General features: G+C 40.4%; 1 protein-coding gene across 1 annotated transcript in view; it reads left to right on the top strand.

The window, feature by feature from the left end:
* Nucleotides 1-6,984: 6,984 nt before the first annotated feature.
* Nucleotides 6,985-19,164, top strand: part of LOC108802578 (patched domain-containing protein 3-like) — a gene marked incomplete at its 3' end in the record, with an annotated part of 16,447 nt that continues 4,267 nt past the window's right edge. The window contains exons 1-5 of the mRNA XM_018574435.1: nucleotides 6,985-7,019; nucleotides 12,322-12,466; nucleotides 12,587-12,715; nucleotides 13,498-13,619; nucleotides 13,734-13,879. Of these exons, the coding sequence (XP_018429937.1) occupies nucleotides 6,985-7,019; nucleotides 12,322-12,466; nucleotides 12,587-12,715; nucleotides 13,498-13,619; nucleotides 13,734-13,879 (577 nt within the window). The remainder of the gene's footprint in view (nucleotides 7,020-12,321; nucleotides 12,467-12,586; nucleotides 12,716-13,497; nucleotides 13,620-13,733; nucleotides 13,880-19,164) is intronic.

Genomic DNA, 19,164 nt, shown 5'->3' with positions numbered 1-19,164 from the left:
GGAATTGCCCAGTTCCCCCTCCCCTGAGAAAATAGCCTCTCCCTCCGCCACTCTGACTGGCCGCACCGCACAAGCAGCAGGTGAAGAGGTCCCACGACGCCACCTGTATCCGCCCCGATGCCGGCTCCACGGCACACAGCCGCACACCGCTCTCCATCCTGAAGAAGAAAAAAAATAGCTATTTACCTCACCGCTCCCCATCCTGAGTTGCACGCTTGAAGGCTGCATTCTTCATTACTTTGGAGCACACTGACATGCTGATCTCTCCAGCACCCTTGTGTGTGGAATTGGAAGTCTGCTAACTGCAAGTATACCTTTAAGTTGGCAAAGTTAACCCTTCACTGACATTGCTGGGATTGTTATTAATTTGTAAATGGTAAAAGTACTGTTGCTATTGGAGTTTGATTTAAAGGTCTAATGTTAGTCTTAGGCCTGGTTAACACCTGCGCATTCTGGGGACGAGTGGCAAAGTGCGTGATCTAGAGGTGCAACAACTATTCGATTTAGTCGATTAAAATCGACGATGGAAAACGTTGTCAATCAATTAAATCAATTTAATTGATCAATGAAATTGATTTAAAGTGCCTGTTCGCCGCTCCACGCCGCACACGCCACACCCACCGCACACCCCGGTTAAGCCGCGCACGCTGAGGACATGCCTCTGCTCCTCTCCTCCCTGTGAGCTTCCTGACTCGCCGCTGCCCGCCGACAATCAACGGCCCACGATTCAAAGTAAGTCACTCAGCAACGACATTCTAAACCTTTTTAATGTTTCCTGTTTTGTTTTGTTTTTTAAAGCGGCACACTGCAGAATACCAGCAGCTGTAGAGAAACAACAAATCCCAGCAATAATACATTAAACAGCCTGCATAATGTATTATTGCTGGGATTTGTTGTTCCTCTATAACTGGTCATTGGTATTCTGCATTGCGCCGTATAATCATTATACAGCAATGCAGAATAACACCATCTATAGAGGACTACAAATCCAAGCAATAATAATTTATACAGCGCAATGCAGAATATCACCAGCTATAGAGGACTACAACAAATCCCAGCAATAATACATTATATACAGCGCAATGCAGAATATCACCAGCTATAGAGGACTACAAATCCCAGCAATAATACATTATATACAGCGCAATGCAGAATATCACCAGCTATAGAGGACTACATATCCCAGCAATAATACATTATATGCAGCACATATGTATTGCGCCGCTGTATAATGTACTATATTGCACACCACACTTTTTTTTTTACTTCCACCGCTCCAAGCTTGCTCCCGTGATTGACTACAATCTCAGTTCAAACTAGTAGTCCAGGGGTGCCCACAAGGTCGGTCGCAATCTACCAGTCGATCGCGTAGCGATCACTGGTAGATCGCCATGTCCTCTCCTCCCGCCGCTTCTCTGGATCCCTGCTGCTCTCCCCAGCGGGGATCCGAGAAGAAGTGAAGGAACCGGCGGCGGGGGAGGGCGGAGGACGGAGCCGCTGTCACTAACTAATGCAGAGCAGTGAGGAGAGAGAGAGACGCTCGGCCAAGATCTGACAGCCGGCACCTCTCTCTCCCCTCACTGCTCGTCCATTCTGTCACAGTGGCTCCGATCACTCCAAACACTGGAGTGATCGGCTGATCACTCCAGTGTTTGTAAATAACTGGGGACACATAGTACTATGTGTCCCCAGTTATAAATGAATGAACAGGAGGTGATTTACATCATACATTCATAAGTTTCTCAATGGGGAGAAGCACTCTGTACAGAGGCTCCTCCCCATTCAGAAACAGCTTGATAGTAAAATATTTTCTTAATGAATGTGAAGCCTCTGTGCTTTCCATTCATTTAGAATAGAGACTGCAGAAAAAAAGATTGAGGACTTTGTGTCCTCAATGCCTTTTTCTATTTTAAAAGGGAAATATCAGGGGGCTTTTTAGACCCCTAATATTTCCCTGAAGCCCCCCCAAGAGTTAAAAAAAAATTATGAAAATTTAAAATAAAAATAAAAATAAATAATGAAAATAAAATTAAAAAAACTTTGTTTTTTTTTCCTTGCCTCAGGCGCAAAAGGAGCTGGCTAAGGTCACCCCATGTGCAACGTCGGCCACACGAGCACCACGGGAGGACAGGACGCCGGGACCTGTAATGTACTGGAATGCACTGGAATGTAAGCAGGCCGACTCCCTGCGTTCCGGTGCGGGAGGGGGTGTGGAGCTGTATTGAAGTCATTGGCATTGCCCACAGTGCGATCGCCCGCACTCGGAACGCAGACACATTAGTGCCTGCATTCCGGTCCAGTGCAATCTGCAAAAATAGTGCTCGCAGCATTTTTGCGGATCGCACTGGACTGGAACACAGGCACTAATGCAGGCGATCGCACTGTGGGCGAGGGGCCTGCCTGCGCAGCCTACGCCCCCTCCCGCCCCTGAATGCAGGTGTTTTTTCGTTGGTAGATCTCAATAAGCTCGTCATTTGAAAAGTAGATCTCCAGACGAAAAATAGTGGGCGCCCCTGGCCTATACACATACAGCACAGCAATGAAATAATAAAATGAACTAGGATCACACTAATCCAGCACGTTATAATTCTGAGTTGCCCCACTCAAGCGGCCGCCTTATATTGGGTGGGGCACGTGAGATTAATAACGTGCCGGATTAGTGTGATCCTAGTTCATTTTTCATTGCTGTGCTGTATGTGTATAGGACGAATTAATCGATTAATCGATTTTTAAAAATTCGATTAATCGAACACGAATATTTTAATCAGTAACAGCCCTAAAATTAGGTAATAATAAATGTTTCATAACATAATGTAGGAAAAACAGTTTTGTGTTTAAATATTCTGTACTTTTTTTATTATATAGTAAAATATAAAAATGGCCTGGCCAGGAAGGGGGTGTAAACACAGCGGTCAGCAAGTGGTTAGAAAAAAAAAAAAACCCAGAAAGCTGGTCATGAAACTGCATGTTTGGATTTTAGAACCTGATAGGGGATGCCCTATGGTGGCTATAGTCTCAGCATTTTTTTAGGCAATTTTAATTAGGTTTTAATAAATAAAATGTAAAATACAAAAAAATACAAAACAACTGAACACGTCTAAACAACCCAGGGTTTTCATTCAAACTGTTCACAAGTTTCATTCAGTCATTTCTACATTTTAGAACTTTATGAAACTAGTTGGAATTGCCTTGTGCAAAGCAGACATTTACAGTGTGCTAATCAATAATATGGGTTTTAAATTACAAAAAAAAATAATTTAAAGTCAGACACAAACATATCAAGTATGTAGGTAAGGAGAAAAGAAAGAAAAGGGAAAAAGTAATTTATTTTTTTTTACCTCATTTTTTTTTATGGTCGCTTCAAAAAAAAGTTAACCAGTCAGCTTTCAGTGCGTCACCCCTAGGAAATTTACAGTAACACATTGGACATAAAAATAGATTACTTATAAGACAGATATATATTCTACATTCCTGGATCAATCAACCGAACTTTTCCTCATAGTTTTTATATCCATTGTATAAAAATAACATTGACAGTCAGCTTTCAGTGAGTCACCCCTAGGAAATTGGTTACAGTAACACATTGGACAGAATACCAGATTACTTATAACACAGGAATGTAATCTACATTCCTGGATCAATCAACCGAACTCTTCCTCATAGTTTTTATATCTATTGTATAAAAATAAACATTGACATTTATTCTAGTTTAATGTTAAAGGACATTTAAACCCTCAGGGTTTTTTGCATATATCTACTTTATTGTGCATATATCTCGCAAGCAGTAGATATATGCAAAAACATTACAACAAAAAAGTTTACCAAAAAGGTTAAAACTCACCTGTGTCTCCGCCGCGCGCTCCCGTCCGAAGTTTTGAAAATTCTCGGACAGCCGCAAAGGATCATGGGGCAGGCACATGCTCAGTAGAGATCTTCGGCCGGGAGGAGAAACACAGGGTAAGTCAATGCAGGCAGCCCAGCAGGGTGCACCCGCAACAGTGAGCACATCATTAGAAAACGGCACCAGCGCTGGAGGGACTCCTGAAAACTGCTGGAAAGAAAAAGATGATCGGATCAAGAGACATCAGTCCATACACCAGCATATGGGGAGAGGGAAAAAATGTACTTTAATGTCACTTTAAGTAGAGCTTTTAAATATGTGTTTAAAGTTGAAAGTGTGGTAAATGCATTGTTTTAAATATATGTTAACTATTTATGAGCTTATGTGAGACCACATAATTACTGATGAAACTGATACTTTAGTTCATTGATTCAATTTACACATGTACTGCACCGGTTTATACTTTGTTAATCAAATTACATAATGGGTACAAAAATTTACTTTACTGCCTCTGTAAAATTGATGTATGTTAGCACTTGCAATACAAGCTTCTTTATAAGCTATTGATGGTTTTGTTTGCACTTGATAGTTTTGTTTGTAGGTTTTGTATGAGCTTTCCAGTTTGATGTACAGCTTTTTGAAAAAATTACCTTTTTTTGTTTACAGCTTTTAACAGCCATTTCACAGTGTGTCAGCCTATAGATCATATAATAATAGATAAATGGGAAAACAATGAGTTGTATTGGAATATTGGGGAAAGAAGTAATTGCTTACCTAAATTAAGTAGCTACAGATTTATAAATAGACCCCTAAATGTACCCCACTTCACTTTTTTCAATTTTGCTATGTTGCAGCCTGATACTACAGTTGTTTAAATTCTTATTTTTTTTCTCATTAATCTACACTCAGTACCCCATAATGACAAAGTGAAAAGTAGTAGTAAAAAAAATTCTAAATAAAAAATATTTGTAAAATTTGTAAAAAAAATTGTTTAAAAAGTTTAAAAAGTAAAACAAATATGTTTATTAAAAAAATTATAAGAAAATATAGTGCCAAGGAGGCTATTAAAGATAGTAGAAAAACATACCACATTCTAAAATTGTTCTGCACTAAAATTGTATTTCACTCCTTGTATTTTGTGACCTATAACTTCCAAAATGAACTGAAATCTCAGACATAAGATATATCCTATAAATCAGGACAAAAAAAGTTTTAGCTTCCTGCAAAATCAGCTGGTCCCCTGAGCACTGGCCCTAATATCCTGTTTTAGGATGGCTCCCTTTCCTTGCAGGGTCCTATGGAGCAACCCTTGTGTGTGCTAGTAAGCTGTGTGTGTCTCCACAAACACAAAGACACAGCAAGGCACTTCCATGTTCCCTGCTCCCCACTCTTCCATTTTCCATTTTTTCAAGCTAGTAAACGGGCAGCTGCTGCAGACTGCTATGTCCCTTGGTTTTATGTCACCCGGTGCTCTAACTCAGTGCTCCCCAACCTTTTTATCGTTGCGGACGGGTCAACGTTTGATAATTTTACCGTGGCCCGCTGAGGGGGGGGGACGTTGATTGTTTACATTTTAGATTGTTTTGATTTAATAATTTAAGTTTAATTGTATTTAAACATGCCTTCAAAATAAAATACAGTTACACCAAAAAATGAAAGCGTTGGAATTCTTCACCTATTCCACCACCGAAAAACTTGGCGAGATTACGTTAAAATGTGTGACCACAGGTTTTCTGGCCGGGACGCATACATATTCTATTTCGGCGGCGTATGGATACGATCACCCGCACCCCTACGGACCTGCAAATGAGGTGATCAGGGCAGATCGGCATCGCAAATCGCATGTGCAGGAGAACCTCCCAACCACGTATCTATTACCCCTCTATAACCCCCTATCCAGATATTTCTCACCCCTCTACAAACTCCCCCATCCAGATACCGACCGACATATCTGTACCCAGCTGCTGCTGCCTCCTCTCCCCCCTCCGGCGCTCGGACTTACCCAGCCAGGGAGTTGTGTGCACTCACTGCAGGGGGCGGGGCTTGTGACACACACGTCTCCTGTGACTCCCCTCCTGTAACTATGGACGCGGCCGGGAGGAGAGGTGAGTCACAGGATCCGCCTCCTCACTGTGAAGCCTGTCGGCAGTGCGGGGCCACAAAATTTATATTTGATTTACACATGGATAATATTTAGAACACAATTATGCGGTCTATCACTGTTTTTTTTCACAACATAATTATTACCACTGAATAGAGATAGAACAGAGATAGAACAAAATAATAGAAGGGTTAAGTTTTTTTGTTTTAATGTTTTATTTGTTTCAATCACTTCCCCACAATTTATACATCACAAAATCACTACGAAATATTGAGATGCAATTTCATCAAACAAAAGACACGGTTTGTGACTATATAATTTAATTTTAATTACTGTCATTTAATCATTTTAAACAAAGTTTTATGACAGAACACTTTCTTCCTATAAAGGAATTTTTATAAATGAACTAGTAGGTGGAATACACAAAACCAAGCGCAACATACTGGCTCACATTGATCACGTTCATACACATTGTTGCAGCTGGTGCTTTAACACTTTATCCTAGCGCAACTAAATTGGTTGAAATTTCTGTGATTGCTTGGGGTTAGGTTTGGAAACAGTTAAAGTGATATTAAAATCAAAAGGTTTTAAGCTATTTTAAATGCTGATGAAATCACTTACAATGGATGCTGCTCCTTGATGTTTAAAAGTTTCAGTTTCTTTCAGAATCATCAGCTCCTCCTGAGCACTGGCCCTGATATTCTGTTTTAGGGTGCCTTCTTTCACCTTACAAGGTCCTATGGAGCCACCCTTGTGTGTGTGCTAGTAAGCTGTGTGTTTCTCTACAAACACACAAGCTCAGCAAGGCAAGACACTCACCTGCTCCCCTCTCCTCCTTCCTTGTGATCTTGTACTGTGCAGGACATTAACCTCCCTGGCGGTATGATTTTTTCTTTTTTTCGTGTCATTTTTCGTTCATTTTTTTTCGTGTCATTTTTTTTTGCATGTTTTTTATTTATTTTTTTAATATCCCGCTGCTTCCGCCCCCCTGCGATGCGTACACTTGCAAGGGACGGAACCCGGGGAAAAACGGATGCCGGCAATGGCCGGAGAGCACAGCGCGGCTCGAGGGACAAGGTAAGTAAATGCTGTGCGGCATTCCCGAGTGCAGCTCGGGGTAACCGCTTATGGTATGGAAAAGTAACCCCGAGCTACACTCGGAAATACCGCCAGGGAGGTTAAAGGAGAACTATGGGGTTAGGGCTTTTCCCCATAGTTGTCCTTAGGGTAATGGGAGGACACAAAATAGCATCCTCCCGTCACCCTAAGCTCAGTATACCGCTAACTACATAGTATCCCCTATAGCCAATATCTACGTTTGAGACGCATCTGCTCAACCGATGATCAATTTAACATTGAGGCCATAAAATAAGGGACCGACTACTACTAAGAGGCTACAGTAAAAAAAACTCCTAAAAAGGACCTACCAACGAGTCATCAACCATGAACGAGATAAACTAATCTATCCGTCCCCAAAAGAACGAGGAGCTGTTGATACAAATTCCAACCTCCGTTTTATCACACGTTTCTCTAACCAACACGCAGAGATCAAAAAGACCATGGAGAAACATTGGCACCTCCTCCTTGAGGATGCTAAGGTCTCTAGTTTTCTGGGCCCCAAACCCCAAATAACCTACAGACGCTCAAAATCGTTAAAAGATCAATTAACACACAGTCACCATCTATCCCAGGATGAAATCATGGTCCCTCCACAAAGAGGCACTTTCTGCTGCCACAAATGCAATTTCTGTAAATATATCAAATCAGGTGACCATACCCAACTACCCAACGGTGGGCTATGGTTCCCTAGGGATTATATAGGCTGTAATACAAAGGGAATTGTCTATTTATTATCATGCACCTGTGGTGCGTTTTATATTGGGAAGACAATAAGAGCCTTCTCTAAACGTATTCAAGATCCTGTCTACCTGTCCTCAAACGGTAAAATTACCACCCCAGTTAGCAGACATATTGGTCTTTTTCATAATTTAAATTCTGATGTTTTGTCCTTTTATGGTTTGGAATACATAGCAGACAATATACGAGGGGGAAACCTGGACCAAAAAGTTATTCGAAAGGAAATGCAATGGATATACAAGTTACATGCTACAAAACCTCCAGGACTTAATGAAGCCTTGAGCTTTAAACCCTTTCTCCAATAAATAGTATCCGGGGCCTCTATTTTTATTTATACCATCTTCTATAACCAATAAAAGCCCATCCTTCGAGTGGTCAACTCCGGATTTGTCTCTCTCTTTACTGTGCTTCACATACTAATAACTAATTATGTCAATCTTCTCCCAAGATCAGAACTATATGTTGCTTTTTTCCTTTATTTTTTTATATACATTTGTGCGGCTCTCCTTCTTATGTATTGTATTATATGTTTTTTGGAAAATTAAATAAAATACACATAAACATAGGATCTGCTAGAGGGTTGAGAATCATAGAATGCTGTTTGAAATGATACATCTCTGTTGTATTATTCTCATTCATAGCTAGAAACGTGTCACTACAGTAGGATTTGTGTAATTGTTGAAGCCTATCATTATTATGTATAAATACTGTGCTGTATACTATGTATCATTGTTTTACCTAAACAATATTGTTAAGTATCCATTTTCTGTAACATACTAAGCCATACCTCGCTGCATGTAATGTTCCCCTCTACCCTTTCCACTCTAATACATGCCGTCTATACATATGTTTTGTTTGTTTATTTTCTAGTTGGTAACCATTCCAAGAATATGTGTTTATATTCTTCACATATATCTGTCCTCTGTGGGATTTATTATTATGTTTTTTTTTTCTGCTTTTTTTTTTCTGCTTTTTTGTTGTCTTTTTTTACTTCTCAATTTGGCTGGCTCTTTCCCTTCTCAGTGTGCTCTCAGGTCTGCTCAAGTGCCCTTCCCTGGCTAACCAATGTACGCCCATAGTCTCCAGCACGTGCGGGCATGGTCGTTTTATATAAACGACCGGCTGCGTCTGCCCTCGGCCTCCTCTCCATCTGTCAGCGGCACTTGCTATCTTCGTGTAGCAATCCACCCACGGCCCAATCCTTGGATGCTTGTCCCGCCCACTCAACACCCATTGGTTAGAGGCTGGCTTCTCTAGCTAGTCAGCTGTCCAACTACGTCAGACGCCGTCCTATATATGCCCGCATGCGACCGCCGATGCTCACAGTGTTTGGCTGGAGACGGCCACGCAAGCATCGGCTGCTTTCTGGAGTTGGAGATATTGCCATCAGCCCTTCCTGCTTGTTCCCTTAGTGGTTCTTAATACCCCCTTTCCCCCCTCCCTTGTTTTTTTGGGGGGGCGTTTCTCCTATAGGTTAGCTTCAAACCCTGTTATTATTTGATGATTTTTTGTGAAGTCTTCTATATTCCCTACTTCTTTCATGTTATCCTATGTACTTTAAGAACATAAAATCTTACCTATTCAAGTACTCAATTCCCTGACCAATTACTTCAGCTGTATCATAAAAAAGACCCCCTAGCGACAATTACATGGATCTAAAGTTTTTTTGTTCCATATTCATTTATTTTTTTATTTATGGGCATAAATTTGGTAGCTTCCACTCATGAGCTCTGATTAGCTTTCTCTGTCTCATCTTTTCATTTTATATATCTAGTAATCGGTATGATGCTCTCCAGCATTTTTAGGTGCTCTTGATGTGCTCACACCATCCTCCACATAGGACTATGGGCCATTCCACACTTTCTCATTGGTTGACATGTGCACTGAGCATCCGCTGCCTGCGCACTGAGTGGGTAAGATCAGTTGACATCTTCAGACTCACAACAGCCTTACTATACTGATTAAATGGCTAATTATTTATAAGGCTATCTTCATATGTTTTTCTAGACTACCTCCTGCTCCTGACGAAGCGCTTTGTGCGCGAAACGTGTTGAGCTCCACCAGCATCACCTGACCTCTTGTCGATGCTACAATTGTGCCCACCTTGTTCTTATCCACCAAAGGGTTCACTGTTGTCATTTACTCCAGAGTTTTATAGTGGCAGTACTGCATCTGCCACTTATGCAATAATTTGTTGTAGTTCTGTATAATTGCTTATCTGAACCGGTTTGGTGGGTTTCCAAGGGGGCTATTAGGAGGTTCCGTTTAGGACTAATTTTGTTTTTTAACCACATTACCTGTGTTAGTTTTTAATTCTAATATTTTTGCAAAATTAATAGATTTTCATTTTTATATATAATTGTTTTCGGTGTGAAGACAGATCTATTGGATCTGTCACCCTGTTAGCCAACACAAACCCTACCCTTCTCTCTTATTCTGTGCTTATATAAACTGAGACGCCGCAGCTGAAGCAGATCCCGACAATTATGTCTGGATCCGCCCAGCTGCATGAGTGACAGCTGGCTCTGCCTATCTAGAGGCAGAGTCAGCTGTACCTGCCCCTTCCCCCATCCGTTCCGCCAGTCAGCGCTGGAGGATCGGAGCGGGGAGGGGGGAATCCAGCCCCTCCCCTGTCATGGCAAAGAGCCATGACAGGATCAAGAAGTGAGCGAACGCCGGTATGTGTTTGCTCACCTCCCGATCTACTGAGCCGACCTGTGACAGTCTCATTGTCACAGGTCGGCTAGAACTATGAGGTGAGTAAAAAGCACTCACCTCATAGTTCTCCTTTAAGGGAATCTAAGCTGGGAGAGTTGGAGCCAGCTCTTGTGAAACATGATGACTGTAAGTGTTTGGGCAAAAATGTAAAGAAACTCTTTACATGACAATGTATATGTGTTTGATCTGTATATTATTCAGATCTGAATATTATTATATCATTATTGAAAATGTTTGAGAGTTTAATACTACTTTAATGTTTATTGATTCAGCAATGCAACAAAATAATCATTTGACTCTTCAAATTAATATATATTTTTTTGTATCAAATAAAAAATTAAATTAAATATAAATGAAATATTGAAACATGATTTCTACTGATATCCCTCCAATCAGCCACACAAAATCGAGGTCCATAAAAATCCAACTTTATTGTTGTAAATTCCATACAAAGTTCAAAATACAAGGTTTACACCACCTTAGTATCTCTCCCACTCCAACGCCTCTCACGCATTTCACCATCAATATATATTTTTTTAATAAATTAAATAATGAAACATGATTTTTACTGAAATGACGCAACACTACAAAACACAGTCATTCTAGAGAGGACAGAAAACCTTTTTTTCTTTAAGTGGGGGCTTACTAAATGTTCACAAGGTCGTAGTTACATAGTTTGTAAGGTTGAATAAAGACACAGGTCCATCCAGTTCAACCTATATATATGTCTTAGTGAATACAGATGTCGCTAACATCTCCCATATCCCTGTATAATCTGCAAACCGAGAAACTCATCTATGTTAAGTGTTTTTTGAAGTTATCAGAGCTATCTGCTGATACCACTAACTGTCGAAGGGAGTTGCATATTTTTACTGGTTGGTGATTCAAAGAGGAAAATTCTAAGTTTAGAAACTGATCTCTTAGTAGCTCAATTTTTAACAGTAGAATATTGTGTGGTAATTCTCTACAGTAGTGAAAACTTGATCATATCTAAATGGAGAGGAGGGTATTATGTGTTTTTTATTAAACAGTTTGAGCCATCCAGGAAATGGAAAATATTGCAATTATTGGCACTAAAGTAATAGATTATATGATTATTCCTAATATGTTCACATCATAGTGAGTGTAATGAAGTTAAAATATAACAGCAAAGTTTATGTTAGGGTAACTGACCTTAAAAAAGTGCCTCTGTAAAAATGAAACACACAGTTTGCTGATATTCTGGAGAACATGGTAATACGATCAATAGCACTGTTACTTCCTCAATGCTGATTTTGTTTCCTGGTTCTGAGTGGGGTAACACTATACAAACCAGATCATGAGCTAATGCTGCTGGTCATACCAATTAACTGTATGACCAGTTAATTGGTTAAGCTATTACTTTTTATTATTAACTGATCCTGCTTTTCTCTCTCTGTCGGTCTCACTCAGTAGCTGACTGCAGAGTGAATAGAATGGCTCGCTGTCGGACAGACTGTATACAGAGACCTCTCTCTCTTGCATTCTACAAGTTTGGGAAAGTGGTAGGCAGGTACCCCTGGGGGTTCCTCTTTATTCCCATGGTCATATCTGCTGGTCTGGGAGCCGGATTTTACTTTTTACCCCAGAGGATGTCTAATGACATAGAAAATGAGTTCACCCCGGTTGGAGGTCCAGCTAAATCTGAGAGAGAATTTGTGAGGACACACTTCCCAACTAATGACTCAGGGCATTTCTCTGCACAGAGACTTTATACAGAAGGCTCCTTTGTCTCCATTATTGCTGTCAGTCTGTCTGATAATATTATAAATGTTGATTCATTCAGAGAGCTTGTGAAGCTGGATGAGATGGTGCAGAATCTGAACATCACAATAAAAGAAGATAATGATAATGTGATCTTGAACTTCCAGCTACTCTGTGCAAAGGTCCAGCGGGACGAATGTGCCGCAATCAATCCACTCTTATCCAAAGTACAAAGTAATGTAAATCTGATAGAGACATTAAATATTAGTTATCCCTTATTTGAAGGGAGAACATTCCTGGGAACATCCCTGGGTGGGGTGAAACTGAACCCCAACAACACTGTACAGAGTGCAAAAGCAGTAAGATTAGTGTATTATCTGAGAGAAGACAACCAGCAAAGAAGCCTGCAATGGATCGAGCACTTTATCAAAAATGCATCTCAGAATATAGAAATATTACAACTGAACACTATAAAGGTAAGGAAAAGTTATTTCTATTTTTCATTCTTTCATTGAAAAAGGTACACACAGAGATAGACAGACACATAGGAATATTAATAGATACAAATAGATAATAGATAGATAATAGATAAAAATATATATGAAAAGATAGATAGATAGATAGATAGATAGATAGATAGATAGATAGATAGATAGATAGATAGATAGATAGATAGATAGATAGATAGATAGATAGATAGATAAAGATAAATTAAGAGAGATTGATAAAAAGATAGATAAGCAATATTTGTTGTAATATAATAGATTAATTTCGTTTTATGAATTCATTATCATGGCTGATGTACTAAAGTGAGGTGAAGTGAACCTGTGTTCACTTCAAATACCTAAATGTGTCCAGGGGATTTTTTTTTTTTAAAAAGGAGTATCATCCCATCCACATACAGTATTGGTATGGATTCAGTTTTATACTTTATTATTAAACTTCGAAAGTAATGCAGCAAATGCCGCTTCTTTTTCCTATAATAAAGCAGGAGTTCTACTTTAAATACGGCTGAATTTACATTGTTTTGGCTCTTTTTTTTTTCCAGAGAGGCTAAAGTCTTTTTGTCATAGTTTTTACCTAATACTCTGAAAACATTTTCAATAATTAAGTAATATTATACTAAACAACTGAGAAGAAATTTGTTTGAAAAAGAAACAATTTGCATAAAAATGCCCAGCACTGAATAATGAAGTTGCTGTCACATGATTTGATTGGGAATGTTCATTGTAAAATCATTTGTTGTCCTTTTCTCTAGATATCCTATTTTTCATCAATATCAAGGCAAAAGGAGTTTGAAGGGACAACAAAAACTGTGATTCCTCTGTATTCTATCACATATTTTATTACCATATTCTTTTCTGTTATATCATGTATAAGGTAAGAAAATGAAATCAAAATCCTATAATTGTAAAATTAGCAACATATTTCCTTTACTGAAATCTTGTATTTCTAATTTCTAATTCTAATGTTCTAATTTCTCATTCTTCATAGGCGTGACTGTGTGAGGAATAAAACCTGGGTGGCCTCTTTTGGAGTCATTTCCGCTGGGTTAGCTATACTTTCAAGCTTTGGTCTCTTATTATTATGTGGAGTGCCTTTCGTTGTCACGGTAGCAAGTGCTCCGTTCCTTATTTTAAGTAAGTTTCAAACATATTTGTACCTAAATAAATCAGTATTAGCAGGAAGAAGTAAACATGTGTAGAGGAATATGTACGCTGCCATTGTTGAACTCCTTCTGAAAATACTTAATAGTTTATTAAGGGATACAGGGACAGCAGAATTCTGAGACAGTGGGTTATGCTGCTGGAGCATTGGACACTGGCAACAAGAACAATTGTTGATCAGGCAGTGCAGAAAAACTCTGGGACACTGGGAATCTTTGGCTTAAGTGTTGGTCTGCTCAACAGCAGTTCAAAATCCACTTACTGCGTATACCCTTTGGGGAGAACTCCTCTTTGGCAGTTCCCTGGACAAGTTTACCAACCACTTTGGCACTGGAACATTTTTTCATTAAAATCTGAATTGTTAGATAAAAAATTACTTTAAACCCCCAAATAATTATATATTTTCGGAAATCAGAGCTCCTGTACAATAAAAGCTGGTAGCTGCAATTTTTTTATGTTGCATGATAGTTGCACAAATATTTCTTAAATCCATATTTTTAGGAAAGAAATACACTAAAATGAATTCTAGTGTACATAAACACAATGTAATACTCGATTTTTGGGTAAAATCTACAGGATAGGGTCACATAGAGTAAATAGATACACGCACATACACGCTATGGGTTGGACTTGATGGACCCGTGTCTTTTTTCAACCTCAAATACTATGTAACTATGTAAACTGCCTCAAAACTGTGCACGTCTGTGCAATGGTGAAGACTTATGGTATCCAAAATTGTCATAGGCGTTGCTTTAGAAAAGCCTTTACCACTCACTCATCAATATAGAGTTAACAGCAAATTATGGCCCTAGAATTATTGGTCACACACTGACATTCATGGCAATACCTAATATGTGTGGCACAATCGCTGGTTACACACATATGCATGCATTATGTGCTTGTTTGCATTTGTGGAACAGTCTGCTTTTAATTTAATTTTTTAATTTTAATAATCTTTACCTTTAAAAGTTTTTTAAACTTCCAGCTTTATTGCTAGCATAAGGGGCTAACTACTATGTGATAGCTTTGGCAGGTGACAGGTTCTCTTTATGGATACATTAGGTCTATTAGAGCCCTAATGTCTCCACTGCAGCTGCTCAAACACAGGATTGTGCTTGATCATCTGTTTAGCCGGCATTTCAGTCAGACTTTAGACAGGTCTGAAGCAGGAAGTGCTGAGAGCACAGTGATCACAGAGCAGATCAGGGAACAGACACCTTTTGCCGTGGTCTCAGGCCCCCAATGGACAGCACGGAAACCATTGCAGGGGGTGCAGTGGTGACAGCACATTTAAAGGCCAATATAAGTGATTAGGAAGCTCTACAGCCGCCCAGATCACTTGTACTCAAAAGCCCTCTGCCTGCTCTAAAAATTATACCAAGAACAGGGCTGTACATCTGTGATCTTGGTATAACCCCTTAAACACTAGGATGTAGAGGTATGTCCTATGATTAAGTGGTTAATCTAGAAAACCTCCTTCCTCTGGAACTAAACTAAAGAGTTTGTATACCTCTAAGCCCAAGGCCAAGCTTGGGACTCAATTCCCCCATAAACTAAACTTGTGGAAAAATCATCCTCAAAATAAAGTGTGTGTGGGGGGACTTCTGTTAACCTTTGCAACCACCTGGACCAAAAGCATATTTACTAGGGCTGAGGGACGTTGTGTCCAGGGGCTACAAGGTAGAAATCTAGACTCTACCTCCACCCTGCTCTGTGCCATTTCAGCTGCCAATGTTCCCATAATGATTAGCAGACCTCCACGCTACCCTGGCACAACTCCTGTCCCAAGGAGTCATTGCCTCAATATCAGAGCAAGAAAGCTTTCTGGGTTTCTATTCCAACCCATCCACTGTTCCCAAAGCAAAAAAGGGGCATTCATCCCATTTCAGACCTCATAGCGCTCAACACTTAATTTAACAAAGTTTTGTATGGAATCTACCCGGTCAGTCATTGCCTCCCTCCTTCTGGGAAATTTTCTAGGCTTAGTGGACAATAGGGATTCCTACCTGCATGTCTCCATTTTTCCAGTGCATCAACACTTCCTGCGATGGCCCACCCCTCCTTACCTCTGGTCGCCGTTGCTGTCCCCGCCGCCGCCGCTGTCCCCGCAATCCCGGGCGTCCATCCATCACGGGCGATGTGGCGGCTCTGTGCACTGAGAACGGAGGGAGATCAATACCCGATCTCCCTCCGCTCTCCTCCCGGTCTCTGAATGCAGGAAGTGATGTATATTACATCACTTCCGCATTCCTCTGTCACTCTCCGGTACAGAAACCGGAGAGAAGCTGATGAAGCAGATCTGTGCTTCATCAGCTTCTCTGGGGGTCCCTAGGTGACATTAGGGGTCTTAGAGACCTCTGATGTCTCCATAAAGGGGACCTGTAACTGTAATTTGTTATCATATAGGGAACTTCTTAGCACCCTATGTGATAACAATAAAGTTAAGTGTAATAAAAGTTTTACAAAAAAATTGCACACAAAATAAATAAAAATGTAGACACACAAAACAACAAAAAAATCCACAATTTTTTTTAAAGTCCCCCACCCTCACATAAATGCGCAAAAATATGTTAGTGGCGCCTACACGCAAAAATGACGATTGCTCCAATTATGCTGCATGTGTTACATATCGCCGCCAACGTCGCAATGAGAGCAATCATTTTAGGGCCATCAATCACTGATAACACTAAACTGATGAGCGGTAAAATCTTTTAAAGCATCGTCTATGACCAATTTTGGCTATGGTGTTTCTTTGCGATTTTGCGGGCGCGCGCAATTTTAAGGCTTGACATGTTTGGTGTCTATTTACCCGACGTGACCCCGCCTTTGATATTTTACCAAAAAATTGGGTACAAATTAATTTTTCATAAAATAATAAAGAAAAAAACATTTTCTTTTTAAATATTCAGTACTTTTTTTGTTATATAGTAAAAAAAAAACCCCAGTGGTGATTAAATCTCTGTGGGGCACATCCTCACTTTTCTCCAGTCTGGTCTGGATCAATATTTGTCCTTGAGTACTATCAAGGACAAATATCAACTGGTTTATACCAGCTACCCCTGGTATAAACCAGGGGTAGCCAAACTCCGGCCCTCCAGCTGTGGTGAAACTACAAATCCCATGATGCATCTCTCAGGGAGTCATGTCTGTGGCCATTAGAATCTTGCAATGCCTCATGGGATTTGTAGTTCCACAACAGCTGGAGGGCCGGAGTTTGGCTACCCCTGGTATAAACCTTTGTACAGAGTGTTGCTGACTGTGACCCCTTGGGATCTCAACCTGGTTTGGCACCTTTTTCAGCCCTCTGCTGCTGCAAGCTTTGGTCATGAGGTCCTTCAGGCAGCTGTTTGAGCTGCGACTTGCCCCAAGTTTTACTCTATTGTTTGTGAACATGTTGATGTTTTGTTTGCTGCATTGCCCACCCAGTTGGACTGTGTTGGAACAGCCCAGTGTTTCAGAATCCTTCTGACCCTGTGCCTCTTAATGAAAGATTAAAGGAGAACTATGGGGTCAGTGTTTTTCCCCATAGTTCTCCTTAGGGTAACGGGAGGACCCAAACTAGCGTCCTCCCGTTACCCTAGAAAAAGGGAAATAATGTCACCAGCACACCATTTTTGAAAATCAATGATCCATTTTAATGGCATATTGCCATCCAACACAGGCGCTTTCGGGGCCGCAAGGGGTCCCCTTCATCAGGCTCAGAATGACACATAGGTAACAGATACATCGACCTTATATAGACATCACACAGTGAGAATAAGAATAGACCACTCCCATACGAAAAATGACATCACTGAATCCATTCCCACCATAACTAGTTCAAATCTAAACTAACCTTGACTGTTCCAGGTGCACCGAAGCGCGAGGAGAAACCGGGCCGTTGTACGGCCGGAGCGGGTGGTTGTCAAGGCGATAGGACGCTTTCACGGCCGTGAGCGCCGCCCATCTCTCGTGCGCATGTCGACTGTAAGGGGCGCAGAGCGGCTTCCGGCTTGCGTTCCATCGTCGCTGCGCAACGGTCTGCGCATGCGCGTCACGTACCTCGGCAGCGAGGAGGAGGGCAGGGCTGAAGACTAACACTGCCGCATCCGTAAGAGGTGGAACACACAACACTAATAGCTTGCGCTTCAGCGACGGGATGGAGCCTGCGCAGTGCTCTCATGTCTTAAGAAGTGGAACCTCGAGTTGTCATAAAGTGACAGGTTCTGCCAATGGGTGGAAGTTTAGTAAAAGGTTGTCAAGAGCAGATGAGATTACGCCTCAAGGTATACAATACTACCTATCTCCAATGGCGGAACGGATTCAGTGGGAAAACATAACAACATGCGTGAAAGTTTATAACAACATAGGCTAACAATGCAAATAGCTCAATACTGTATATGAACACAAATTGTATATTGATTAGGCATCCATAATTATCCATTTAAATACAAAAGTAAGATGGAGCATCAACATCACAACGCAGGAGCTTTAGCATATTGTCACTCCCATTATTGCCATAATAAACCTCAAATTAATTGCCGGAATACCCCCAAAGAGTACTCATACACAGGTGTCATGTTATTTTGATCCGTACGTAAAACAACAGTATATCTGGATAGATATTAGATCCGGCGCTGCTGGCCTACAAGAATGAAAGGCCAGTAGGTAGATCAGTAGGTAGATTAGAGTTGGAGTTACTATTGCTTTTCCAAAACTGAAGTATGATGGGAGTGGGAGGGTATATACTAATGTTCAACTATGTTTTGCTTGCCAATGTCCAGTTCTCCTGAATAACGCAGTGTCTCAGAATCCTTCTGACCCTGTGTCCCTTAATACACTCCAAGAAAATTATTTTACAGTAAGTCAAAAATCCTGTTTTCATGGCTGATCCTTTAATTTCAGTACCTTTTCATATGCTGACCCACGTCAGGGGCTAAGACTTCACCTGCAGCATATTTGAACTTCCTGCAAAATACAGAAAAAAGTACTCCTAGATTAGGTACTAAACAAAGTGGAAAAATGCCACATTTTATTAGACATGTAAGCCGGCAATAAATTTGTTTCATTTCGGATTTTGTTATTTAGTTTTTCGGGATTCAGGTCCAAAAGTCAATTTGTTTTGTTTTTTGGATCTTTCTCAGTTTTCGTCTTAATTTTGGACAAGTTAAATGGCAATTTACGAATAAATGTCTGTTGCAAAAAGGAAACATTACATTTTTTAATTTTTTTTAGCTTTTGACAGTCCACTGGAACTATAATTTTTTTTTTTAAAACAG

Source organism: Nanorana parkeri, unplaced genomic scaffold (assembly GCF_000935625.1).
Source record: "Nanorana parkeri isolate BGI_ZX_2015 unplaced genomic scaffold, ASM93562v1 scaffold2970, whole genome shotgun sequence".
Taxonomy (NCBI): domain Eukaryota; kingdom Metazoa; phylum Chordata; class Amphibia; order Anura; family Dicroglossidae; genus Nanorana; species Nanorana parkeri.
Note: the sequence above shows the minus strand (reverse complement) of the source record. Positions and strands in the feature narration are given on the sequence as shown.